The 26922-nt window shown below is 40.0% G+C and overlaps 2 protein-coding genes and 1 non-coding gene across 9 annotated transcripts in view; 2 read left to right on the forward strand and 1 right to left on the reverse strand.

Annotated features, from left to right (window-relative positions):
* Window positions 1–11791, forward strand: nol11 (nucleolar protein 11). Its single transcript, XM_026170442.1, has 18 exons — window positions 1–220; window positions 885–998; window positions 1609–1665; window positions 2265–2413; window positions 2527–2584; window positions 2703–2844; window positions 3366–3572; window positions 4208–4284; window positions 4746–4869; window positions 4987–5078; window positions 5444–5509; window positions 5621–5805; window positions 6051–6176; window positions 8170–8394; window positions 8585–8663; window positions 8768–8860; window positions 11032–11139; window positions 11272–11791. The coding sequence occupies exons 1-18, from the start codon at window positions 74–76 to the stop codon at window positions 11383–11385; spliced, it is 2163 nt and encodes a 720-aa protein (XP_026026227.1). The 5' UTR covers window positions 1–73; the 3' UTR covers window positions 11386–11791.
* Window positions 11792–12170: 379 nt separating this feature from the next.
* trnas-aga (transfer RNA serine (anticodon AGA)) lies at window positions 12171–12252 on the reverse strand. The gene has a single exon. It is a non-coding gene; the product is annotated as a tRNA-Ser (tRNA).
* Window positions 12253–13273: 1021 nt separating this feature from the next.
* Window positions 13274–26922, forward strand: part of LOC113023948 (nucleosome-remodeling factor subunit BPTF) — a 56788-nt gene continuing 43139 nt past the window's right edge. For all 7 annotated transcript variants that reach the window (XM_026170443.1, XM_026170445.1, XM_026170444.1 and 4 more), the window contains exons 1-4: window positions 13274–14088; window positions 17577–18399; window positions 24912–24963; window positions 25184–25352. In XM_026170443.1, the coding sequence (XP_026026228.1) occupies window positions 13515–14088; window positions 17577–18399; window positions 24912–24963; window positions 25184–25352 (1618 nt within the window). In that variant the 5' untranslated portion in view covers window positions 13274–13514. The remainder of the gene's footprint in view (window positions 14089–17576; window positions 18400–24911; window positions 24964–25183; window positions 25353–26922) is intronic.

The raw sequence follows: 26922 nt of genomic DNA on the forward strand, positions 1-26922 counted from the left end.
CAGAAGTCTCGTGGATCCGGTGCGTCAGTTCATCTGTATTCTCGCGAGATCCAACGAGTTCTTCTCGTCCAGCATGGCAGCGCTGTATGAAGGATACACGTTGTGTGGGCTTGTTCCAGATCAAAATCTGTCAAGTTCAGGCATTCAAGGGATCGAAGAGGAGAGAGATCGCGATCATGTCGTGGTCACGGATTCAACCAGATCAGTGACTCTGTACAAGGTAACGTTTAAAATTAGCTTTCAGGAGGCTCCCCTAACCTGGGCCAGCTGATCAGTGCGACTCGTGTTAGCATCCTCCGGTTTTCTGGCCAGCAGCGTTGGAACCAGAGCGTTAGACGAAACCGAACATGCATTTAAAGCTGTCTTATATCTTATTATGTGTCTTTTAAGTGAAACTCGGCAGTAAATGTTTTACATTGGTTTTGTAAACTTGCTATTCGAATATGACAGTCAAATGTTTGCTAAAGTTAGCTACAGACATCACAAGTCGTGTATACCTTTAAAATGTGACTTCTCTGGGGGGGGGGCAGCTTCAGCGGCTAACTCGTTGTTTTGCATGCGATAAAAACGGCTTGACAATAAGGCTGCATGTCTTATCCTCGTTTTCTCCAACGTGAATGAGCGTGTCAAGCCTCGTTGTTTGGATAAGCTAAACGCATTACAGTGTAGTTAAAATAGCTAAAGTTACTGCTGTGTGTGTCCTGAATAAGGTAAACTGTCTATCAGATCTTTATCAAGTCTTTTGAGATCCGTTCACAGCGGTAAAAGATGTGGTTGTAGCAAACAGTCTTTACATAACTCTGCACTGCGTGTGTATGGCTAAATAGAAGCTATGTGAAACATCACCTCTTTATTAATTATCCCTTTGTTTTATGGCCTGAAAGGTGTCAGACCAGAAGCCGCTGGGGAGCTGGACAGTGAAACAAGGACAAAAACTGACGTGCCCGGCAGTCTTCAACTCACAAACCAACGAATATGTGGCAGTAACAGACAACAAGGTAGGCTTTGGTGACTGCTTTGGTTGCTGCAGTGTCTCACTGGACACTTTTATTAGGTACATCTTACTAATACAAAGTTGGAGACTTTTTAGCCTTCAGCACTACTTTAATTCTTCGACAATGTGCTGAAAACATTACTCAGAGGTTTTGGTCTGTATAAACATGACAGTCAAAAGGTGCTTTATTAGATTGAGATCAGGTGACTGTGTGGCCCACTGGGTACAGTAAACTTACTGTAATGTTTAAGAAACCAGTTATAGATGATTTCAGCTTTGTGACATGGGGCGTTATCCTGCTAAAGCAGCCATTGACAGTTAGGTGTACTATGATGAAAAGGGGTGGATATTATCAAGAACAACCATTTAGTTACTATAAAATCGACTTGGGAGCAGAATCAGTCACTATAGGCACAATAGGTAAACACTATTTTATTTTGTGAAGGGCCAGTATCAGTCAAAAAAAAGTCTATCGGCCAACATATATGTGCATCCCTCTTTCAATAGGCAGTATCTGTATTTCGTATATGAGATCAGTTCAAAGATGTCTCCAGTGATCTGCGTTTTCAGAATAAATTTTCATGTTGTAATGTTTTTGATGTTGTTTCTTTAAGGTGATAAGAATTTGGAAGGAAGATGACATACTATTGGACAAAGCCTTCAAAGCAACAGTAAGTCCGAACATATACATTGATGTAGACAGTAGACAGCCACCCCGCTTCTACCACCAAGAACAGAAATGAAGACTACAACAAAACACACAATCCCAGCTCTAAGGGTATCTCCTCTCCACTGGTGTAAATATTTTAGTACAGATTGTTGTAGAGTCCACTGCTCACCGTCTCCACAGCAAGACTGGTTTTAATAGTTTAATTATTTATATAGCACATTTAATTACAACAGGAGCGTTGACCAAAGTGCTGTACAAGAATACAACGTGCATAATAAAACAACTTAGAGTATTAAAAGCAAACACCAAATATGAATTAACAAACAACTCTCATGCTGTATTAAAAGCCAGTAAATAAAAATGCGTTTTAAGATAAGATTTAAAAAGATTGACAGTATGAGCCTGTCTGATGTACTTAAGACTTGGAGAGAGCAACAAAACACATAAGAACCACTGTAGACCTGCTGATGATGTTAAATTGCACATTGCTCCTAAAATTCTCAGTGGTATTTAGAGCAATTAACCTGAAAATAATGAATTAACTAGTGTGTTATTGACAGACGTGAACACTTCTGCCTTTTCCGTGTGCTTTTTCTCCAGGTTTCTTCAGATGTCTGGAAGGTTCACTGTACACATGGAGGGGAGCCTGTGGTCTTGTTTCAGAGAGGAGCTGTGAGACTGCTGGACTCTCTCCTTGCTGCTCCGCAGCAGCCCATAGAGGAGGTGCTAGCTCAAGAAGAAGCCATCAGGTCGATGTCATTTGGCAAACTTTATGTTGACCTTATTCTAGAGCTGTACTTGAGTGCAACATGTTAACTTTTAACCCCCCCCCCCCCCCCTTTTTTTTTTTCTTTCTCTGCAGGTGGAGCACCATCATAGTGGCAGAGACCCAGCAGTTTATCATCATCACAACTGAACAGGTAAAATACTTGATGGGCTAAAAGTTTCAAGTGGATTTAGTTTTAAGTGCTCATTGCTTTTGCAACACAGCTAATGTCCTTGCTTTTGCCCAACATGACTGTCACTGTCTCCCCGCAGAAAGGAGAGCATTTTCTCTACTTGCAGAGACTGAACCCTAACTCTGTACAGAGGTACCGGCTTGAGAGAGAAGAACCTGGTCTCTCCCCGCTGAGCTTCTCTGCCACTTACAGGGATAAGCACATCTGCCTCCTTTATCTCTGTAAGCCACACTTTCCTGTCAGAACATTTTGAATGTTGGTGCTTGAGGCCATATGCTATGGAATTTGGAAAAGATAATTACTGGCACTGTAAGCCAGTTACAGGGGGTGGGAGTGTAAAAACGTACAGCTGTGTTCCTTCATCAGGGTCATCAACAATTATAAAAATGTGACTTTAAAAAAAAATGACATCCCTTAAGTAACTAAGTTTAAACTTGTACTCAAAAGGCCCCTAGTCCCCCTCCTCTGAACAGTACTGCTGAGCTGATTTGGGACACTTTTGAAGGATTAGCAGTTTAAAATAAGACGTGTAGTGAAGGTCCACTACTGTGAATAAGATCCCCTTTGCTCTCTCACTTCAGTTAGTTGTGAATGCACTCTTCTCCAATTGCTCACAGTTTGATAATCTGATGTAAATAAGTGGTGCACTCTACATGTATGAAGCTAAATTACACAAACACACAGTTGGTGAGGTATGCAGTATGTAGTATTGCTAATGTTTAAACATTTCTCTCACATTTAGACCCTAATGGTCACGTGTACCAGAGTGTGCTCTCCGTGCGGGGCCTCGGGACTGAAGAGGGGGTCCAGGCCTTACCCCTGCCCCGTAGCCTGCTGCTGGGTCTTCCTGTTGGTGATGGCCAGCTGGAGGCAGCGTCGGCCATGGCTCTGGATGAAGCCCATGTAGCTGTTGTTGGGGTTCCACATCCCTCTGCTGGAGGTGGTAAAGGTAAATGCTGTTAAATTACAATATCTAAAATAAAGATCTTTAACTCCTCTACAAGTACCATACTGTGCATGGCAAATCCTCTTGAAATTAGTCTTTTATATATCAAGGCTTTCAGTAAGCCCTTGTAGGGAGTTGGCATGGAAACAGCGGCTTTATTTTTTAGTAGCACAGTTTCACATTATCATACTGATGAAATGTAGAGCTGTTATTTTCCTACCTGCTTGTCTTTTATGTCTTAGTTAATCAGTTAAAAAAACGTAAAACTCAACTCTGCTTGTTTAGTCTTAGCTAGTTATTTCTTCTCTTTTTGCCAAGATCACAAATAATAGTAATAGCGGTGTAAACAGCTATCACTTGATGCTATGTTGTTTTGCCCTTTGTTTTTAAGTAATTAAATATAGTAAATAATGGGTTAGCTGGCCTAAATGTGGTTTCTAGTGTCTGGATTTTATTCAGTGGCTAAAGAAAAGTTCTGAAGCTGAAGTGGTTTCGCAGGTTGAAGTTATTAGAACTGAAATGAATGCTTGGTTAACATGCTAGCTTTCTGGCCTAAAAGATATCTGTCAGATCAAAAATGAAGTATCTGATCTGGGTGTCTGTAGTTCCTGAATGTCTCTCTGCCTGTGTTATTTTAGACTTTCTTTGCATCTGGAATACCAACTTTCAGACGCTTCAGGCTGGAAAAGAGATGGCTGGAAAGATCTACGGACAGGTAGGAATGCATTGACCCAAACAGAATATAAAGTTTGTTTATTTATTTAACTGTCCTGGTTTTTGACTAGGATGAAGCAATAAATTTTAAAGCAATAATGCTACTCAGAAATTGTGACTTACATTAGTGCTAAGTCATCATTCACAATAGTAAAGCCTAATCTTTAAAAGTGACTGATTACTTCATACTCACACGACAGCAATCACACGTGCTCAGGCTTCATTGTTATTAAGTGTGGGCCAAGGTTCCCTGTCCTTCCAGCTGCTGGGTGCTGATGGAGGACTGTATGACTTTGGTAGAGCACTGTGTCTGCACTCCACTGTGACGGGGCTCACTGTCCCTTCTCACAACTTTATAGCAGTTTACAATCTTAAAACCAGTGTATTAGACACAAATATGTAGCAACAGTTTTGAACTATGTCTGCATCATCTTTATGTTGATTTTATTGTCTCTCATACAGCTTTGGAGTTATTCCAACAAGGTATTTATTCCACATGGGAAAACCCTCTCCATTATACCCTTCGAGTGCCCCAAATCTTCTCTTGCCTCTGCCCTGGGAAAATTAAAACATACAAAGACTGAAGGTGAGCTGAATCAAACATGTTATACTCTCGCTCGACTCAAAATTATATCTCTGATTCCCATTTTTACATGAGAAATTGTGTTCACTCAATACTCTTTTGTTTGTTTTTTAACCACAGAGTCGAAGACTCCGAATTCTGTGCCGTCTTGGAATAACATTCTTCACGGTGAAAAAGCTCAGCCCTCAAAATCTGCAGAAACGAGGAGGACGGTAAGTTGGATAAGTGTTTTTGCGAACTGTGAGTTTGTCATTGTCCACACTCTTGCAGAGACGAACGGCTTATGGCAGAAGCCTTAACATTGTTCCTGTTTGTAAAACCTTTATATAAAAGAGTTATATAATATGATAATGGGAAACATGTTTCTTTGTCGTTCTGTTTAAATCTCTAATGACATTAAAAGAAAAAATAATGTTGCATAACATTTGGAATTACTGAAATAAGGTACTCTAAATAGTAAGAAGAAATATTACGAACTACTGAAAAAATATAGTAATATTTATTTATTAAACTTATCTGTGAGACACCAGTGTTGTGTGGTAGATCCTTAATTTGATTCTTCTGTTTTTCCATACAGAGAACGACCCGTAAGTCCCAGTCAACAACTAATTTAACAACTGACCAAGTATTAGAGCTCATCAAGGTAAAAACGTGACTTATTTTTATGACACAGCTTTCGTTCTGTATGCTTCAGCGCAACAGAATTATACCAAACAATTCTGAATTTAAAAAATATATTTATTTTCCCTCTTAGACAGCACCAGTGGAAGAGATCCAGAAAGAGGTGGAGGGGTTCCTGACCAGGGCAGAGTTCCAGGACCTGCAGCCCTCAGTGGGACAGCTTGCATTAACCCTCGTGTCCCGGAGTCTTGCCGATCCAGCCTTCTACTCTTCTAGCACGCTGGCACAGCTGGTTCACACTCGGTGCCTTTGCCACAGGTATGTATGGCAAGTGAGATAAGGTAGATGGAAAAAATATTGACTCTCAAAACTCTTTTAGTGTGTAGAATTTATTTTATATTCTTTTAATGTAGTTTACATTTTTAATAAGGTACCATAAAATAGGTTTGTACTCTAATGTGGGAAACATGAAGGAAACCCCAAACTGTTTTCTTGCATACAGATGGAAATATTCAACGAGTGAGCAATTGAATATAACTATGTGCCGTCATTGCATTCAACAGTGTGTGTCCTGACCTTGTGCTTCTGGCCCTTGAGAAGAAGGATTACTTCCTGTGTCAGCTCTGCTTGCAGTTCTTCCCTGACATTCCTGAAGCTGTTACCTGTGCCTGCCTGAAGGCATTCATCAGGTAAGACAGGCTGTTTTTAACTGTGCAACAACTTATGTACAAATTCCAGTTTATGGACAGTAAGTGATCTGCCAGTGTCCTTTGCATGCTAACGGTATTCTTACTTTTGGTATGCATACAGTTGCAGTAGTATTTTAAAGTGGACTTTGTCCTTATCTCTGCCACATATACACTCACTGGAGACACTGTTAAGTATACCAAAGTAGTACCAGGAATCCCCTTTTGCCTTCAGAACTGCCTTACGTAATTCTTTGTGGCGCAGATTCAAAAAGGTCCTGGAAATGTCCCTTTGAGAGTTTGGTCCGTATTGGCATAAGAGGATCACATAGTTGCTGCAGATTTGTTGGCTGTACATCCATCCTGTCTCTCTACATGCCAAAGGTGTTCTGTTGGGTTGAGCTGTGGTTACTGTGGAGCCCATTGGAGTACAGTAAACTCACTATCATGTTAAAGAAACCAATTTGAGATGGTTTGAGCTTTTTGCCATAGAATCCATTAGCACAGGGCGATATGACCAAAGATATTTATCACGATATACATTTGAAAATTTTGCGACAACGATATAACTGACGATATAATTGACACTAGACAAAACACTTTACAACTCCACAACTTTATTAGTGCAAAAAACCCATCAATGTATTTTCACTTAAAGAAGCAGCTGTTTTTTATGAAGTTATATAAAAATTCAACAGTGCAAATGCAAATTCCTTGCTGACAGTTTAACCAAAAGGCATTTCCATTGGAAATTTGCCGACATATCCTCAGCATAACCATGTATAATATCCACAAAACTTAAAAGAGGTTACGCACACACAACACTGTAATATTATGTCGAAGCACAGTACGTATCACTCCGCGAGGCTCCTGTCTACGGTAGCCGTAATGCTCCAACAATCCATCAAGCGGTGCGGGTTCGTAGCTTAGCAAAGTCGTACTAAAACATCTGACAGATTTTCAAGCGCCGTGTACGACATAAAATCGTTTCGAGGTCAGTAAACACAACCAGAATTGATACATAAGCCCCACGGGATTATAAGGGGCACTGTCGATTTTCAGAAAAATCAAAGGATTGATTTGAAGTGTGCCGTATTTTCCAAAAAACACGGTAATAACGACCTGCTCGCTAGCATGCGCTACCAAAAATAGTGCTTTGTTGTGTGTCTGATGGACGAAAGCTAAACCAGTTCCACACCACTGAAGTTGCAGCATTTTTTACAAACCAGTTCTGGTTCATCTGTTTCATTCAACGATCTGCGTTCGCCCTTCTCATTCTCCATCACCGCCATGCTTTTTCCGCCATGTGCGTATGAAAACAAAGGCACTGCGCATGCGCGTTTTACCCATATTCTATCGCGATATTTCATTTTCTTATCGTTGCCCAACATTATACTGGTATTACCCTGAATGTTATGATATGGCCCAGCCCTAGAATCCATCTTATAGTGAAGTAATAAATGCATTAAAAAAATCCAAACGGCATTGTGTATAACAGCAAAGCTATGATTTCCTCATTCTGACCTGATGACCTGCTTCATTTGAACTTTAGCAAGTCTTCTTGACCATGTATGTTTGCCTAAATACAGTGAGCAGCTGCCAAGTGATTGGCTGTTTAGATGTATGGAAGTGGCTGGTGAGTGTATCTCAAATGCAGGTGACTTTAACATGGCCATCTCAGCCACACACCTCTCACTAAAAGCAGAGAAACTCCACCCACCTGACATTCAAGCCTGCTTGTGAGATGCAATGAGTCTGAAGAAAGTAGCCTCAAAGGGCAAGGAGTTAAAATGTCTCATTTCAGAACGCTGCGGGTAAGCATAAGATAAATGATTATTATGAACTGTGAATCATGCATAGCTACCCTAGTGGAGTACGAGAATCTAAACTTAGAGATGGGAATTGGGATTATAGGTTCCCTTTAATAATCTGATTCGTGGCCTGACATAGCATTATGTTCTATTAATGCAAGTTGTTTTTGTTCTGTTTCATGCAGTATACCAGATGTTGATGCAGAGAAGGTGAGCCTGGAGCCTGACAGCGTCAAGTTTATGGAAAACCTAATCACGAGAGATCGTGCAGAGGCTGGCTTGCAGAATGGTTTTAGCCCCACTTCGTCAGTCGTCAATGACCGTCAGACCAGAGCTGAAGACGTGAAGAAGAAGGCCTCAGCTCCTTCACAACTCAGTTGTCCAGTGGGATTACACAAGGCTGTTCTAATGTATCCTCCCAGCACTCAGACATCGTCACCATTCTGTTCTGTTGTCCTCACAGCTTCTTGCATTCAGCTTAAATATCCGACAGTCTTTGTTGTTAGTTAAGCTGCAGTTTTGCAAAGTGGTTGTGTAATAATTTAAATGTAAAAATGCATGAAAATCTAAAAGTATTGGGTCTTAACTGGAGCTGCATAGAAATGAGATCTTGCAGACACCGTACAGTGACACCTTTCTCCTCCCACACCTAAAAGATCTTTCCTCTCAACATGTCATGGTAAGTAACTGCTATCAAATTATTCCACTTCTCTAAAAAAAACTAGACAGTGCTTTAATCCCAAACAACTCTGATATTTGCCATTTTCTTTTTCTTCCAACCAGCTTTTCCTCCAGTACCTGCAATTTCTATACCTAAAATATTCCCAGGATGCTTTCCCACAGATGGAGGGATTTAGATCACCAAGTCTGAGTCAGGTTTGTATCTGTGTCCAAATAAGCAATTAGGATGGCTTTGCTTTACATGCAGTCTTCCAAGTTACAGTTTATTGAACACTTGATGTAAGCACTCAGTGCACTCTAAAAATTGCTTACCAAACTGTTGAATTTAGCAATTTGTGGAACCTCCATTGGAAGGAGGTGTTTCATGGAGCACTTTACAGCACAAGCACGAGGAGGGAATTTGGATCGTTCCTGCCCACAAAATCATTTCAGTTCATCAGTACTTTTAGGGCCGATTTAAATGAAAAGCACCTTTCAGGCCATCCCACAAATGTCTAGCTGGCATTTGTGAAACTTTCCAAACTTTATTTCTTCATTTAATTGTGTGATTAGACATCTTTGTCTTGGCTTAAGGGGCTAAAAGTTGTATCTTAATGACGAGGTGTTGACCCATTGCTTGGTATGATCCATTCTTTAAAAGAAGCACGATTGGTTGATTAAATTAAATCTAAGCAGTAATGGGCAGAATGGAAAAATAAGTACTCTTTTGTGAGTCAGTTGGGGGGGAAATTTTTGTGTTATTGATTTAAGTGGGAAATGTGAGCAAACCTGCAATGAGATCAGCCTCAAACATTATCACAATCTAACCCGCAGCATTTGGAGAATATTTCTCCTGGCTCATTTGCCTCGGATGTCGAAGCTAGGAGTGATGCCACTCATGACACGAGAGCATTCAAACAGCCTAGTTGTAAACGCAAGAAAAAATACAATTTGTTTAGTTGGTTAGCACACAGTTTTTAACAATTTCTTTTGCTTGCACCACTGCCGTCTTGATTTGGGGTTGGTGGGGCTGCTCCGACTTGAGGGGGCATTGCAGTTGAAAATTTCTACCACAAACTCATGTTCTATAAATGGACTGCACCGTAGTTGTTGAAGTATAGAAGTGAATTGAGCCTTGGTGTTGCCGTTGAGAAATAGCAATTCTAATGGTGGCAGATTTCAATATGTCGGTCAACTATAATACCACAATTATATTTAGGGTTTATAAAGACAGCTGTCTCTCCAGTCTTATCTCCATCTACTTGTCTCCATCTGTGGACTATAAAAAAATTTTAAAAAAATGAAAGAGGTCAGATATTTTCTTGCATGAGTGAATCCGTCAGCGCACCTTAAATATTGGTGCAACAGCTTTGACAAATCAGCTTGTCTGAATAATTTAAATAGTGATACTTTGAGTTTAAAAAGATGAACTGGATTGCATGAAATCTGTGTATTCCCTCTGTTGATGGGTGAAACAGGTGATGGTGTAGAGTTGTTCAGGGTCTTTGGCATTTTCTCCTCTACTTAAGAAACCCAGGAGCCTCTAAATGCCTGTGAATAACCTTTGTTTTTACCAGCCTGTAGTCCAGACCTCAAAGGGAAATGATTAAAAATCATAATAAATGTAATAATTTTCCTATAAATGTGTCACTGAGAGCAACTGTTAGTACTTAGACTCACATCTTTGGAAATTATTTATGCCTCACTCCTAATGTTTCTCTAAAGCTTCTTCCCAAGGCCCTGTAAAAGTTGTTGTGATAAAGGTATTGTTCCCACCAACCACCCTTTACATAGTTTTTAAAGAAATCTTTAGCACAGAGGTTCAGTTAGGTTTTCCAACCTGTAGTGTGGATGATTATTTCATTTGTTGAATAAAGATGTGAAAAAATTGACTGTTATTGGTTTAGTCAGATTGAGGTTGCTTATAAATACGACTTAGATGAAGCTCAGACTGCATTTTATTAGAACTCAACACATAAAAAACAATAATGCCAGGGTTCCTTGCAGCTGTGTCAGTGCAGCTATTATCTGTACGCCAAGAAATATTAAGTGACAGAAAAAACATTTTATCAACCATGCTGACAGATTTTCCTGTATGGATGCTGTGGACCTATTTTCACCTGGGTGTGGGTTAGTTCTCCCACGGCACATACACGCAGTGTAAACATTTACAAGAGAGATTAAAAGAAATGCAATCACTGGAGACGCACGATTTTTATTGCGCTTGTAATTATTTATGCCTGAATAATAAAAATACTTTACTGGAGTTTGGCACAAAATTGTTGTACACAAATTATTGAATGCAAAAAATCTGGTTTTCCTGTTGGAGCAAAACAAGAAAAGAAGAAAAAGAAATGCTCATTGTGCGTTGCTTTGTTTGATTGTAGATCATGGATTGGGTGTGTTTGCTGTTGGATGCTCATTTTACGGTGCTAGTAATGACTCCAGAAGCTAAAGGCTTGCTGCTGAACCTCCACAGATTTGTTAAATCTCAGGTAACAAACAGTTATTCCTTTTATCTGCTCAGTAATCAGCTGCATGTTAATTTTAATAATACCTATTTTGTGTGTCAGCATTGTGCTTATTACTGCAAGCTTATTTTAAAAAATGCTTTCTTGTATCCTCAGGTGAGACTGGTTTCTGAGCTTGGAAAAATTGAGGGAAGCCTTCAAGAACTCCGTAAAATGAAGGCGAAGGAGAGCATCGGACAGTACTCCATTGAAATCATTGAGCTGTTTTAGAATGTGTACAAAATAATTTTAATCATTCATAACACCATCTTCTTCCAACCTTTTAGATAAAATGATTTCACGGTTATTATTCTTGAGTGCTTTTTTTTTGCCACAGACGTTTGCTATCCAGATGTGTAAGCCTTGGAAAAAGTTGCGGCTCTCTTTTAACCATGTTTTAACTTGTTTAAGTCGTCAAAATATTTGACAATTCGCTTAATTTCTGGTTTTGTAAAAGTTTAATGCAGAAGCCACCTCATGCAACAGTATGGTGTGAGATTGTAATGTTAATATTGGGGCTTTGCCTTTAGAACTGTGAGAGTTGATGACTTATTTTTGTATGTGTCATTACACAGCTGAAAACTGTTGTGAAAACCTTTTATGTTTAATATTAAAAAAGATGATGAACACATGTGAATTCATTTGTCTTTATTTTTATTAAAAGCTGCTGTCAGATATCAGCTTAATTAAAGTTTTAGGTTTAAAAGTTTGTAGTGTTCATTTTGACTAAGATTAAAATATCACTTTCATTAAGTGTACTAAAATATATAAATATATATAATGTACTGTATGTGGAAGTAGGTGAAAAGAAAACTGTTATGGCTGTTACTGAGGGTGAGCATTTAGCAAGATTTTGAGTGAAACTCCAGTTGAATTGTAGTTTTCTTCCATCAATGAATGTGGTGCTAAAAAGTAAAGATGAATAAATCTAGATGAGGGCAATCGATTGGTGTTTCCATTATTTCCCGCCAATAATCAACGCAAACTTATCTTCGTGGTGAAAGAAAAGAACGATTCGTTGTCGGCAGGATTCGAACCTGCGCGGGGAGACCCCAATGGATTTCTAGTCCATCGCCTTAACCACTCGGCCACGACAACCGTTACTCACACATGTCTATTAGAACCAATATCACACTACACAACCACGTAGCTATTGCCTAGTTGAGTTTTGTATTACAGGATAATATGAGGTAAAAAAGACACTTTTCTGTATGTTTAGCCGTTCTGCGGTAAGGTTATGTTCCGTCTGCTGGTGAATTAGCAATCCAAAGTGACAGAAAAAACGGACAGAAAAGATTAAAAAATCAAGTTAACCTATACAAGTTGTAAAGTCAACCCAGAGGGTAACAAGTTACAACTATTACGCTGTACATACTGTACATACTTTAAAGGCTAATAAGCACTACTACTTTTTAAGTTAACTGACTACACTGGCAAACAATGCGTAACGATTTTAAAGTTATATAATATACATTCGTATCTTAAATAAATTGCAGCTGCTCTCACACATTCGTGGTATTTTCAAAGTGATTGGTGTGTGGTATTAACTTTAATGAGCGCATATTTGTGTCCATGTACAAGAGCTTAATGTCGGACGCATTATCTTCTCGCCTCGCTTTGCAGTGACGACGATGGCGACAGGGCCGAAAATGAATTATTATGTTTTACTGAGTGCACTCAACCCACCTGAGATTAAAACCACACAACAGAAGCACCAAACACTAATAAAGTACTATTGACGGACAGCTTTTGCATGGATAACCAATTTTATGAACTAGCACGGCAATTTCGTCTATTGTGGAATAGTGAGTCACGTGATCTCGAATAGACTCAGGCCTGCTAAGATCAAGTTCGAGAATGACGCTATCACTTCCGTGTATGCTACAGCGACGTCCTTAAGGCGAAATCGCTTAAATCTCTTTTTTTAAATGTATGGCCTCCCACTGTGGCATTAAAAATAATATTCTGCATTTTAAACGGCTGCTCTGCTCTGTTCAACTGGGTATATAGTCAGTGTTTTAATTTTTTGCTTTTAGTTGCTTTTATTTTGAAGGAGCTAGCGCTCTACGTCTGCTTTGAGCCACTGTTAACCTGAGTTTTAACTTGACGCAGTTTTGGGGCCTGCTGTGTTTTCAACGGAGGGAGAGTGGTGAAGAAAAATGGCGTCTGCAGGCGACCCAGAGCGGGACACCGGCCATTCAGTTTGAGCTTTCCGCTCACAAATAGAGACTGGGGGTTGGTGGGGACCTATCTGGAACCGTCGCCAGATCTGTTGGCCTTTTCTTCCCCGTTTTTCTCCGGTGTGCGTCGCTCGTTCAAGCAGCGAGATTGAAGCGGAACAGAAGATACTCTCTCCCACAATGAGAGGGAGAAGAGGAAGGCCGCCCAAACAAGCAGCAGTGATGCGGGAAGGTTCACCCGGGCCAGTCCGTGGCTCTCGAGGCGGCAGGAGTAGAGGGATGCGTGGACGGGGAAGGGGCAGAGGAAGGGGTCGGGGACGGGGTGCAAGTGGGGGTGTTTGTGGCACTGGCTCTGTGGAGGTAGATACAGAAATCTCCGGTCGAGAGAACTTTCATTCGTCCCGGGGCCGCAGGAAAGTTGGAGCCTCCACCACCGCCGCTACCGCTGCATCGCGGGGCAGAGGAGGCAGAGGTAGAGGCAGGGGGTCTAGAGGCGGCCGCGGCAGTAGAGGCGGAGTGAGGCGGCCTCAAACCAAGGTGGTCTACGACGACAACAGCGACGAGGAGGATGATAATTTAAGCTACAGATCAGACGAAGATGAACTCCTGAACGACAACCCTTCGTCGGATCTTGAAGAAGAGGAGGCCTTGGGAAACGACTCTGACTATGTGGAGGAACTACCAGATGATGATGATGCCAGCTACTGTACCGAGAGTAGTTTTAGAAGCCACAGCACACTCGGGAGCACCCCAGGTAAGTTCGTTTGCAGGTGCACGCACTTTAGGAAACCGGGTTTTGCAGTACTTAAAGTGTGCATTATATTTTTAGCTCAGTACAGAAACCAAGCCGCATTGTTCAAAATGGAGCTTGCACTCAGAAACGGGCCTTTGTTTACCCCGTGCTCCTGATCGCTGGTTTGCAAATCTGCTCCACGCTTTAACCGGCTCTCGTGCTTTTGACTTTTGAAGGATCAGCACATTTCTGTTATTAATTTGTAATTAATAAATTTTTTTGTTCGTGCTCTCGTGCACGGTATTACCACGCGCGCTGCCTTGGATTTCTTTTCATACGCACCGAGAAATAGGATGCACGAAAAGCGTTTGTTACTTTATATTCATTCATTCACCTTTTCCCCAAAAATGTGTGCGTATTAATGAAACTTTGTACAAAGAGAGACGCTGTAGCCAAACACGTGTTTTGTAAATATTGTCTCCAGTTTGTAGCGGATTTATCGGGCATTGTTGTGCTTTTTCCACGTGAAGTGCAGTAAGTGTTCGTAGTAAAAGAGCAGTTTAAAGATTTTTATGCACAGTCGGTAGACCTTACTCAGGCTTTTTACAGGGCATTTGCACAAGACATATTTTCGTTCATATTGCTGCCAAATGAGTTTGACAGGCGTTTGTTTTGAAGAGAACCGCTCTTTCTTTCACTTGTTGCAAACAGCAGCTCATTACGTAGTCGACGTTACCATAGTAACCACTCATGTTTATCAATTAAGGGCTTTGAATTCATCTCTTTTCCACTTAATGATCACTTTAATAAAGTTGTGCGCTCAAAAATTAGTTGACACTCCTGTAATGCAATGCAATGCATTAGAAACAGTATGCCAACTACTGGAAGTAATTCTAGATAGGATTAGGAGGACTCAGGAGTGCATTCTAGTATGTCCAACAGCACAAGCTTGTGCTTATGCAGATCTCTGAAAAGAAATAATAGAATTTGGATTTTATTCTTTTACATATAAATATTTTTTCCACTTTTGTCTGCAGTGGTCAGGATTCATTTTTCAAAGGATACACCCATAACTTTCGACTTTCTATTAATCTGTTTACTTTTGCTATAGATGTGTGAACATGGCAGCATTGTGTCCCTACCCTGAATGTGCTTTCGAAGGACTAATAGCAACAGACAAGCATCATTCAGTCCACTGGCTGACACATATTGTAAATTCAAACACATTGCATATGCCAGTCCACCATTTGTGGACTCAATCCCTGTGTTTGATGCTCAGTTAAACCTCCTGCCTGCCGTTATTGGACCATTTAATTGTTTTATTGCTGTAGTCTCTGTTTACCCATCACCTCTAAACCACAGTACAATATCAGGCCAACCATACATACAGCTGCTAAAAAGTGACTAGCACACTTACACCAATTGTACAGTATGACAGGCAATGCTGATAATCGAGTTATTTATTTGGGTTTTGAAAGAAAACCTCATGTCAAACTTAAGAGCCTGTGAGATCTGCACGCACTATTGTGTATTCATGTAATGTAAATGTTATAAAAACAGTGTACTTAAAGTAATACTACACTGATTATACATATTTAATACATCCAGTGGGATAAAAACAATGACTTACAAATAATTTAAAGCCTACATATAAAAAATAGTCTTAAAAAATCATATCATACTTTTTAATCACATGTTTGAAAGGCGGAAGTTGGGGCAAAGAAAGACTGGAAAATGCCTGGAGGAAAAAGGAGTTTGTAGAACATCTCACAACTAATGATGTTAATGTTTGTAACATGGGTGGCTATAAAGCATCCCCAGGAGACTGAGTCTTGATCAAATATAGGGAGGGTTTGAGCACTCTGCAAGACTGTATGGACAAAATAGTAAAGAATTTGTGCATAATTAAATTCAAATACTCGAGGAATCTGGTGAAATCTCTGTATGCCGTGGATGAGGCCAAAAAGCAATAGGAGTGGCCATGACGGCGAAATGCATTTTTAAAGAAACCAAAAAAAGAGATGATTTTAGTGTAGAAATGATTGAATGGTCTCAGAAACACTTGTGAACATCAGTGTGATCTTGAACATAGTTTGTCACTGGAGCCCAAAAGTTAAAACTCTACTATGTAAAGAAGGAAAAAAAACCAACCCTCAATAACAAGATCCTGACCTGAAGTCATTTAAGAGTGAGGTGAAGTGGAAAACGGGTTTGATCTGTCAAAATCTGAATTTCTTCATAGGAAATCATGACTAAAGAATTGGGGAATTATCAAGTTTGTTATTAGTGCGCAATGCAAATGTTCATCCATCCATCCAACCATCTTTCTGTGCCTTTGTCTGTCATCTATCTATCTATCTATCTATTACTAGAAGGCAGTGCTGAAAAACCTGCCTACAGTCTGGGTCTGTCACCAAATAAGAGGAGCTTTATGAGATGAAAAAAGCAACAAAGGAACAGCTTAACTCTTATGTATATGCAGCAAAGTGGAAAAGTATTTGGCTTCCAAAACTACAACAGTCTGTCTCCCCAGTTCCCCAAACACTCACCACATGCCGTTAAAAGAAGAGGTGATACAATCCTTTGAGAAACGGTCCCGTGTGCCGACTTTGTTGAAATGCAGGCTTAAAATTTTAAACGAGTATATTTTTAAAATGATAAAGAAGAAATACACATTGTCAGCTATATATTTTTGTATTAGTGCTACATTCAAACAAATATAGATTTTTAAAAATATGTTTAAATCCTACATCCTGCTTTTTCTTACATTTTACACAGTGTCATGTTTATTTAGTTATTCTTTCAGATGGGTCTGTAGGCAGAGATTGTCCAGAATGAATACCCAGGTTTAGTACATGCAGCTTATGCTGCAACACCTGCACACATTTCCTCAACAGTAACAAAAGCAGGCTTATAAATCAACTTGGAGCATTTAGTGTGTTTATCCTAAGACAAGGATATTTTTGTCAGCCTTTAAGATCACTTCCCCAGCTCTTCACACTTGGTTACAAATAGCCCAGCTCACATCCATACTAGCTTGTGATTCCTCAAAATTCCTCACATCTCCTGTTTCTATTTGTAAGGGGAGGGTGCAAAGTTCTATTACTGTTGTGTTATTGCATCCGTTTTTTTTATTAGAGGAGATTATTGGGCTTGGAGCTCGCCAGTTGCACTCATAGCACTTAAAAGATGCTTCTTGTGGGTTCTCCTGTAGCGGAAATTATAAGAAGGAATCTTCACAGATTGCTCTGGGTTTGCCAAGGGCATCTCTCTGTGGCTGTGTTACTGCAGACAGTTTATTCTTGCAAAATTACAGAGCAAAGTCAATAAGACCTTAAGGGTGTTGCTACATTAAGGTATAAGGATGTAATGACTAACGGTAAACTGCATACAGTGTAGCTCGTTACAGTTTGGTGTCGTGTTTGTAATGTTTTTTTTTTGTGATTTTGGCTTTTTCACCACATCTCTCATCTCTCCTGACTTTTTTCCCCTTTTTTTTTCTTGCATAGGCCGGAAAAAGACTCGGACACTGCAACCACGGTCACCTATTCATGAGGCAAAGGACATTCCTTCCTTGGAGCTTCCCAAGTCCTCTGAGGACCTCCTTGTTCCTACCTCACAGCTCCTCAACGTGTCTGCCGTCTACGAGGTGCTCCGCAACTTTGGCACAGTTTTACGGCTCTCTCCGTTCCGTTTTGAGGATTTCTGTGCAGCTTTGGCCAGCCAAGAGCAATGCACGCTGTTGGCAGAGACCCACGTCTCCTTGCTCAAAGCTATTCTCAGAGAAGAGGACACTTCTAACACCACATTTGGTCCCACTGACGTGAAGGACTCCGTTAACTCCACTCTGTATTTTGTGGATGGTATGACTTGGCCGGAGGTGGTGCGGGCGTACTGTGAGAGTGACCCAGAGTACCGGCACATTTTACCTTTCCAGGAAAATGAGGATTACCCTTACGGACCATTGGATAGCAAAATTAAAGTTCTTCAGTTTTTGGTGGACCAGTTCCTGGCAACCAACATTGCCCGAGAGGAGCTTATGTCAGAGGGGGTGGTAGCGTACGACGACCACTGCAGGGTGTGCCATCGCCTTGGTGACCTGCTGTGCTGTGAGACATGTTCAGCTGTATACCATCTGGAGTGTGTCAAGCCGCCACTGCAGGAAGTACCAGAGGACGAGTGGCAGTGCGAGGTGTGTGTGGCACACAAGGTACCCGGTGTGGCGGACAGCATCCCAGAAGTGCAGAAGAGCAGACCATTTATTCGTCAACTACCGATTGGCTACGACCGACACCACCGTAAATACTGGTTTTTGAATCGCCGCGTTATCGTGTAAGTTCACATTGTTTCATGTTATGCTGTTGCACAGGATTGAACAGTGACACGTGGCTTCATTTTGTAAGCTGATGTACGTTGATAATATGAGATTTATTTCTTTAGTTATTTCTCAAAGTTTCCAAAAGACACAGCAGTTTTGACACAGTTTGACATTTCTTCTGAGGGGGGTTCATACATTGCGAAACTGAGACCGAAATCACGATTTCCATTTTCTTATACTGTAATACCTATCTAGAGTCAAGCAAACTCTATCGCTTAGTCAAAGCGTGCTGTTCTGGTGAAATCGGTAATTTTTCAGAAAAAACATCAGAGTAATAGAGTTTATTAATTTTTTTCATGGTCCAATAATGACCTAATAATCAGGCTTTCCATAAAATACCTTTTTAACATTTTCTTTTTTTTAATAAACCTCTCAAAAAACTGATCTGAGCTGAAACCGTGGCTCAAAACCTGAGATATGAATCATACTGTAAACTACTAATACAAAACAAAGACACAGGTGCCAGACGTTTGTGGTTTATCTCAACGAAAGAGCATTTGTTTGTTCGACTAGTGTTCTTTAAAGCACTTTAATCCACTCTAAGGCAGAGTCTCCAACTTGGTGTCGTATCAAAGTGGGAGTGTTGATGAGTGTCACAAACCATATGCACATAGACTTATAAAGAACATCACAGGGAAGCACAATATGCCCATTAATCCCTTAATGTGCTTTCTGTACAGTTTTTCTTCTTAGTACGATATGTACTCTAACTACTATGTCGTGTTTTGGGGTCTGTTTGGTTAATCACAGCCACTTATGAACAGATTGGCATCAGTGATTGACATCATCTTTGTTCCAGCCTGTAGGTGTTAATCTTTAAAAAAAAAAAGACCTGCACTATATTCAACATGCACTTAACTCGGCTGATTTAAAAACAGAATATTGTCACAAGTTTATTCCTGAGCATGACTGAGAGTATAGCATAACCACAGAATCATTCACAAACTCTAGATCGGGGTGTCAAACATAAGGCCCGGGGGCCCTAATCGGCCCAGCAAAGACTCCAATGCGGTCCAGTGGACAGCTTTAGAAAATGTGAAGAAGTGCATAGATTTTGAACTTTTAACTCTCTAAGTTTTACAGCTTTTCCAATTGAGAAATACCCCCACCGCTCATTGCAATCAGTACTAAACCAAAGTACACGGACATTTTCTTTGAATCAATGAAAACTTTATAATCTAAATTTATAATTGCAGGACAGTCTGAGCAATGAAATACCAGAAGCTTCTCTATAACTTTTTTTTTTTTTTTATAAATGTCATGTGCAATAAATTGAAGTGCTCATATAATGCTTTTTACCCTTTTCCCCTTTGGTTAAGGGTGCTATAACTTTCTTTTGTGTCTTTGCAAAATCATTGTAGAAACTAAAACTACAAAAAGTCAGATCAAAAGAGGTTAGTCTTTCCTACAGAAGACCCTGCTTTTGAAATGGCTCGTATTGCAGTCCAGTGTTTTCTTCAGTGAGTTATCTATGTGATTATGTGCTGCATTTGCACAGTGCCTCACTTTGCATCTAGTTTAGCACAACTCACACACAGAAACAAGGCGCTTCCTCTTAGGCCCCATTTTTTAATGACTTGGTAGAGCACATTACATCTTCTGTGGTCGGCTGCAAGACAGAACACAAGAGTTTTCATGCACTTCTGGCATCCACGAAACCGAGGATCTAATGGGTAATTTTTATTTTTATGGCAATGTCTTCATATCAATAGGACATACTGGCATGTTAGGTGGCTAAGTTGGCTAGCATTAACATAACTGTTGATTACTTGCCCACAGGCAGCACCTGTGTCAAAACAATGATGCTCAGGTGCCCTTAAGGAGCCACAGAGGAAGAAGTAAGCAGGAACACGTCAACCAGAGAGCATAAAATGTCAAAGAAACTTGTAGCAACTACAGGCAAAGTAGATTAGCAACTTTTCCCAACTGCGATTAAAGCAGCCATGATAACACTGATTGCCATATGAAAGGGTGGCGAATACATTAGTAGATTATCTAGATTACCGGTACTGGAAAGTTAAGCAGGGCGATATGACCTAAGACACATAAGGCACACGGGATTATAAGGGGCACTGTCGGTTTTCAGAAAAATCAAAGAATTGATTTTAAGTGTGCCGCATTTTCCAAAAAACACGGTAATAACGACGGCCCACCAGCATGCTCTACCAAAAATAGTGCTTTGTTGTGTATCTGACGGAGGAAAGCTAAACCAGTTCCACACCACTGAGGTTGCAGCATTTTTACAAACCAGTTCTGGTTTATCTGTTTCATTCAACGATCTGCGTTCGCGCAGATGTAAACAAAGGCACTGTGCATGCGCGTTTTACCCATATTCTATGGCAGTATTTCATTTTCTTATCGTTGCCCAACATTATTACCGTGAACGGTATGGTATGGCCCAGCACTACTGGAAAGTTCACTAATGACCCACCAAACGTGACACGATTGAAATTCTTTGTTTGTCTTTTTCAAGAGCTCTAATGAGCTAATATGAGGACAAACATATGTGCTTTATCAGTAATAAAACATGTAACCTTTTTCAGACAGAGTTAACAGCAAATAACATGTCTGAACCTGGAAATAATCTGGAAATTTTAAAAAGGTCTTCAGGTTACAACCAGGCTTTGTTCCCACTCAGTTCAGCCCAGATCAGTGTCACGGTTATGAGTACTGGTCAAATGCCTTTGATATTAACATTCAGGTTGAAACATCCAAAAAGCACAGCCAAGCATAGTCAGTTTCCAGCTGGGCGTTGTGTACCTGGAGTCGAGTGTTTTAACCGTGCATGAAACAATACATTTTTAGTCATAAGTTGTAACGGCCTTCTTTGTGAGTATTTATTACACGGCGTGCTGCGGGGAAAAGCCTGTTCTAACGTTTGAGTTTAAGGTTTATTTTTTAGCACCTGACGGCTCTTTTTTGCTTCTCATCCGTAAATACTCTGCATACTCTTTCACGTGATTCAGTTTATTTTGAAAAGTCTCAACAGGATCTTTGAGCTTTATTGTGAAAGTTTTATGTGGAAAATAAACAAGCGGAAACGCGTTGTTGCTAACAACAAAGCATAAAAACATGCGCTTGTCCGTCCGTAGTGTGGTTATATTAAATATAAGAGAAAGAGAGAACTTTAAGAAATTAATATAGCCACTACAGTGACCATCAGAACAATGAAAAAATATTGCCGTAAACAGTTTATTTTGCGACACCACGTAACAAACGATAGCGTAAAATGAAACGATAGATGTTTTTTATATCGTCATCCAATATATATCATTATATCGAACAGCCCTACTGTATCATAACTTGGTTTCATGCATATGAGTACATATCTGCATGTTGGAATAGACCGGCTTTTTATTAAACCAGGCTACATCTCCATTATAGTTTTAACATAACCTTACTATCAGCAGTATTGGTCCCATATGCTAGCAACTGATATTAGTATTGAGCAGCCACAGATGGTGTGTATGTGCACCCGCTGGATCAGCAGCAGCAGACAGTGTGCAACATAAATCATAAAGGAGCGTGAATGACCTAAACAAAAGGAGATTTAGGAGTTTAGGTGGCCTGAGGTTTGTCATTGCTACATTTCACTTTTTTTGCTTCCTCTGCTCCACCCTGATCATCAAATCAGCCAACAGCAGGTGCTGAGCAACCAGTCTTTGGACTACCTTTTAAAAGCTCTGTTCACTTACAAGAAGTGCACAAGCTGTGTATGTGCAATGGGGGGAAATAAAGTTTTGTGCGCACAGATGGCCTGGAGGGATGCTGAATAGACACTACTGTTACATGGCCTGAGGCTTCACATTCCCTTGGCAGGAACTCTGTAGCTGCTGCAAAATGAAGTCAAGTGTCCATGTGAAGTGAAGTTGTTCCATTGTCATGTAAAGATTAAGATATTTCCAGTTTTGTTTTTTAAGATTTAGAGAAAGCAAAAGGATTTATAAACCTTTTATTTAAAATGAACAGATAAGCACCGTCATATCATGTCAAAGATGTACTTGAAGCAAAAAAACATGGGCTCTGCCTTTGGGGAAAAATATTAAAGTACAAAATTTCCATACAAAACATGTAATCTCTGTAATCACTTGTTATTGAGAAAGTTGTTGCTAAGAGACCTGTGAGGCCTAAGCCAGCTGTGATACTCTAGTACATGTACTGTAGCTCAAATATTAATATGCATTAATATGTGTTTGTACATCACAGTATTTCAAGGAAATTTCTGATAATATAGAAAAAAAACTGAACAGTGTTTAATCAGTGATTGCAGCTTTCATTCAGCAGCACTTATCAGGGCCAAAAAATGAGGGTATTTTCTATACGTATTTTCCAATGAGCTTCTGTCATTGATGACTGCTACCTAATTCAAAGTGTGAAGCTATTGCCACATGATGCTAGCAGCAGCATTATATGGCAATGGCAGTGACACAGCAGAAATCAAATGTTAGTGCAAAAGTAGCTTAGGTGGCGTTTTATACCTTTTAATACTTAATAATTAAAGTTTTCATCAGCCTCTATTGTTTTTGTCACATAATAACATTGAATGTGAAGGATATTTTCTATTCGGGATGCTGTAATTTGTGTCTAGCTCTTTAATCAGCTGCTTTTCCACCGCGTAACCGCATCAGTAGTTTCCATCTACCGTTTGCTCGTCCTGTCACATGGAGCGCAACTAGTGAGTGCTCCAGCAACACTTGGTTGAGTCATTTGTTTACTTTTGGGTCCCTCATTACCAGCTGCTAATATCTCCTTCTTGCGTGCCTTTGTAGCCTGGTTCTACTTGATGGTGTGTTTCTTGAGTTTGATGTTTCTAATTTGCAAATTTTGCAAAGCTTTGTTGGAGGATAATGAAGTTGGCCCCCTTTTTATTCAGTTGCCATCAGATGTGGACACGAGGCGCTCGCTGTCAAACACGTCTGGGTTTGTCTCCTTGTTGTGTGCACGGGGGAGCGTGAACACAGGGCATCTATATCGGTGATATCTTAATGTGACAGTTTTATATCATGTATGTAAAAAGTTTAGACTATTTTTTACCACAGGCAATACAATATGACACAGCCCTAATCTAATGTATATCAAATGGGCTTCCAGAATTTTATATATAGGTATACGAGTTTTATATATAGGTATACGAGATTTAATTTAAAGAATTTAAAGATTTAAAGAGTTCAGTAAATGCAGATAAGAACCAAAAACATGTCTAACAGTCCCTCTGATAGACATGTCAGACCTGTACCTGCTTATTGTTAAGGAATTTATATGTAGTTCACTTAAATAAATAAAAAAAGACTCATTTGAATCAAAACAGAAGATAAAAATAGGCTTTATCATTTCTGACAAGGCTCATTTTGTTCATTTTTTTGGTCAGTCAAGCATACACTTTGAAGATTATGCATTTATTGCTGATCATTCATTTTATAAAGTGAGTCTGACAGTACCACTAAGTCTTAAGCTGCTACGCCTCGCAGTTTTTCTTGACACCCATTAATGTGTTACTACCTTAAGTTTAATATTCAAACCACAGTGGCAGGGACATGTGCAACCTAACAAGAGGGCCACTGTGCAAAGATCATTTCCAGAATCCAGGTAAAAATTCTAATCCTTGGTTTAAATCACAGTTCTCTCCAAAGACTTAGGTGGACATGATTGGCTGTGCGTGTGGTTGCCTGGATACAAAGCATGTCACTTTAACTTAAAACTGCATCCTGCTTTGCACTCTGAAAGGTGTGACTGGAAGCGGCGATGCATATCTCTGCTCTTTTGATTCTCCTTTCAGGATGTCGGTCTGCTCGCTGCTAGTTTTAATCTCTCATGTTGTCTTCACTCTTCAAAGTTACGAAAAACTTCACAGCCAATTATGTTTTTGCTTAGTTCACACAGTTAGTAAAGTTTTGACAGCGATGGTATTTATTTATTTTATGTTGAAAGTTATATAATTACTCTGAACATCACTGACGAGATAAGGTGGCCCATGACAGAAAGCCTCCGTCCTCTACTGTGAAAGCTAGCGTCACAATCATAGCTACATTTGTCTGAATGAGCCAAAGCTGCAGTCAGGTCCTCAAGTTATCTTTCTAAATGCAGAGCTACAATAGAGCCGCAGCGTTGGGTGTGCCAACTCACACTGTGGTCACCACCAGCGGTCGTTTGCGACATAATATATCATGCCGCGCTGCAAACGCTGTATGTCACTTTGCATGTTTTGCACAGCCTGTTTTATGGATCTGAGGAAATGGAAGCATAACCACACTCTTCAGGGACCTTGTACAGTTCAATATGAAAAATAAAATGAAAAGAATAAATCTCCTGACAAGGAAAAACACAAGCCAAATTAAATCACATAAAGTCCAACAAAGGAATACAGACAGCAGAGTCTGTATTATTTAGAGCATGTCTGCCAGCAACTCTTCCTTCTTCCCCTTAATTCTTTCTTTTTTTTATCTAATTTCCCATGTCTCCCCTACAGTGAAGAGGATGGTGAGCTGGAGGACAAAGCCATCTGGTACTACAGCACCAAGGTAATGTGCCTCATCTTTTCTTGTTGCCTCTGTTGTAGGCTCTTCACCAAATCACATTTAATCATTTTGGATCATCTCTTTTATTATAAACCTTCTTTCTAATGAAATGCTTCCAGGCATTCCCTCTTCTTTTCTTTTTTTTGGCAGTAAGCCTGTCATAACTTTGAGCTCATGAAGTGGAGTGATCATTTACTGAATGCTCCCTGAACATCTCTCTCAGGTGCAGCTAGCTGAGCTGATAGATAGCTTGGATAAGGAGTATTGGGAGGCTGACCTGTATGCAGCCCTTCAGGAAATAAGGGACGAAGTGCACACGCATATGGACATCACCGAGGACCTAACCAACAAGGCCCGTGGCAGCAACAAATGTTTCCTCACTGCTGCAAATGGTAAAGAGATTATCATTTTTTCTCCTCCTCATAAAATAGGCTCTGACAGTCTCAGATACTCTCTGTTGCTGAGTTTAATCATGCTTGAAAGGAGAATGATCTCTTTTAAACTCAAAGTAATTTTTTCCCCTTTCTCTTCCTGCCTCTCTTTCCTCATTCCTGCCTGCGTTCTCGCCAGTACTCATGAATGCCACCCAGTCATAGATGGCTTGGCCATAGGAATCAACTCAGCTATTATGTAACGTTACGCTGGTCCCAGTCTGGAGCATGTCCAGCACTTGAGCTTCTCTCTCTCCTTATCCCTTTCTTTCTGCCTATAGAGTATCTCCCAGTGTCTTTTGTTTGTTTCAGGGCGTTTTGTGTGTCTGAAAATTAAGAGCGTTTGACCACATATCAGCTCATTTATTATAGCATTTTGTTTGCTCTGCAGTGGAAGTTGGTAAGAATAATACACTGGAAAATATATGCTAGATTAGTCTTGCATTAGTCATGGTTCATAATGATCTTTTCTCTGTTTTCTTTACACTGGGTTTTCTTCTGCCTTAAAACAGCCACTTCAGCTCCTTTAACTTTAAGGCCAACTTTCCTCTGATTGGCTGCTCCTTGTAAACAGAGGGTTTGAATTAAAATTTAAATCTAGTTTATGTATTGCTACATAACTCTCTTATGTTTTGGATTACAGATATTTAAGTCTTAATGTGATAATACGCAGTACAGAATTGGCATACCTTTGTCTTCTCCCCTCTACAAGTTTCATATCTGGTTGGGAGGTGGAGACACGACATTTGTCAGCAGCTCTGGCATTTTCAAAGCAGTTCTGTTTAAACAAAAAAGAAATTTTAGGACAGAAAAGAAACAAAAATATGGAGTTAAAAGAATAATTGTAATTCCCTTTTTGTGTGTGTCAATAAAGGCATTTCCTCAGTGTTTGCATGGTCTTCTGTTTGGACTGCTTGGAGCAAGATTTCCCAATTTGGGTAAAATGAGAATAAACACAAATGGCAGATAATGATGTGCAAGATGACACACATGCGTTCACAAAGAGTTGATGTACTAAACAAATATCAAATTGGCCACAAAATCTTCCATCAAAGCCTACAAGCTACCTCTGCAAACATAGATTTGTCAGCGTCAGCAATAAAAACAGATGTCAGTCATTTGCATTTTTGGTGTTTCTTTTCCCTTGACCTGTTTTTTATGTTTTGTTTTGCTTTTGTCTTGCTGCACTGGGATTTTAGCCCTTGTTTTTTATCAGAATTGTAGTGTTTTGGAGAGATGGCAGCCTCACCTGAACAGTTTTTCTACTGCTTTGTTTGAATTCTCCCTGGCTATTGATGCAGTAGGACAATGTATGAATCAATAGTCGTGCCATCCAGTTTTTTTTTTTATTACTTTTGCTGTATTTCAGTTACAGCAGCACAGGGAGAGGTTTTACGTTGACCAGTTTTACATTCACCTGTCGTCAGACCACCAAAGATTCCTGTTTCTAAAGCACCCTTCCAGGATTTTAAATACCCAGCATGCCCTACCCGGCAATGTCACTCTTGCTGTGTGCGCCAGCACTGGACTA

This window comes from Astatotilapia calliptera, chromosome 6, assembly GCF_900246225.1.
Source record: "Astatotilapia calliptera chromosome 6, fAstCal1.2, whole genome shotgun sequence".
NCBI lineage: Eukaryota > Metazoa > Chordata > Actinopteri > Cichliformes > Cichlidae > Astatotilapia > Astatotilapia calliptera.

Coding starts and splice junctions, on each gene's coding strand:
- nol11 (XM_026170442.1), top strand. CDS start 74: ATGGCAGCGCTGTATGAAGGATACACGTTGTGTGGGCTTGTTCCAGAT. Junction 1,666..2,264: donor ACAAAGCCTTCAAAGCAACA/GTAAGTCCGAAC, acceptor CTTTTTCTCCAG/GTTTCTTCAGATGTCTGGAA. Junction 11,140..11,271: donor ACAGATTTGTTAAATCTCAG/GTAACAAACAGT, acceptor TTGTATCCTCAG/GTGAGACTGGTTTCTGAGCT.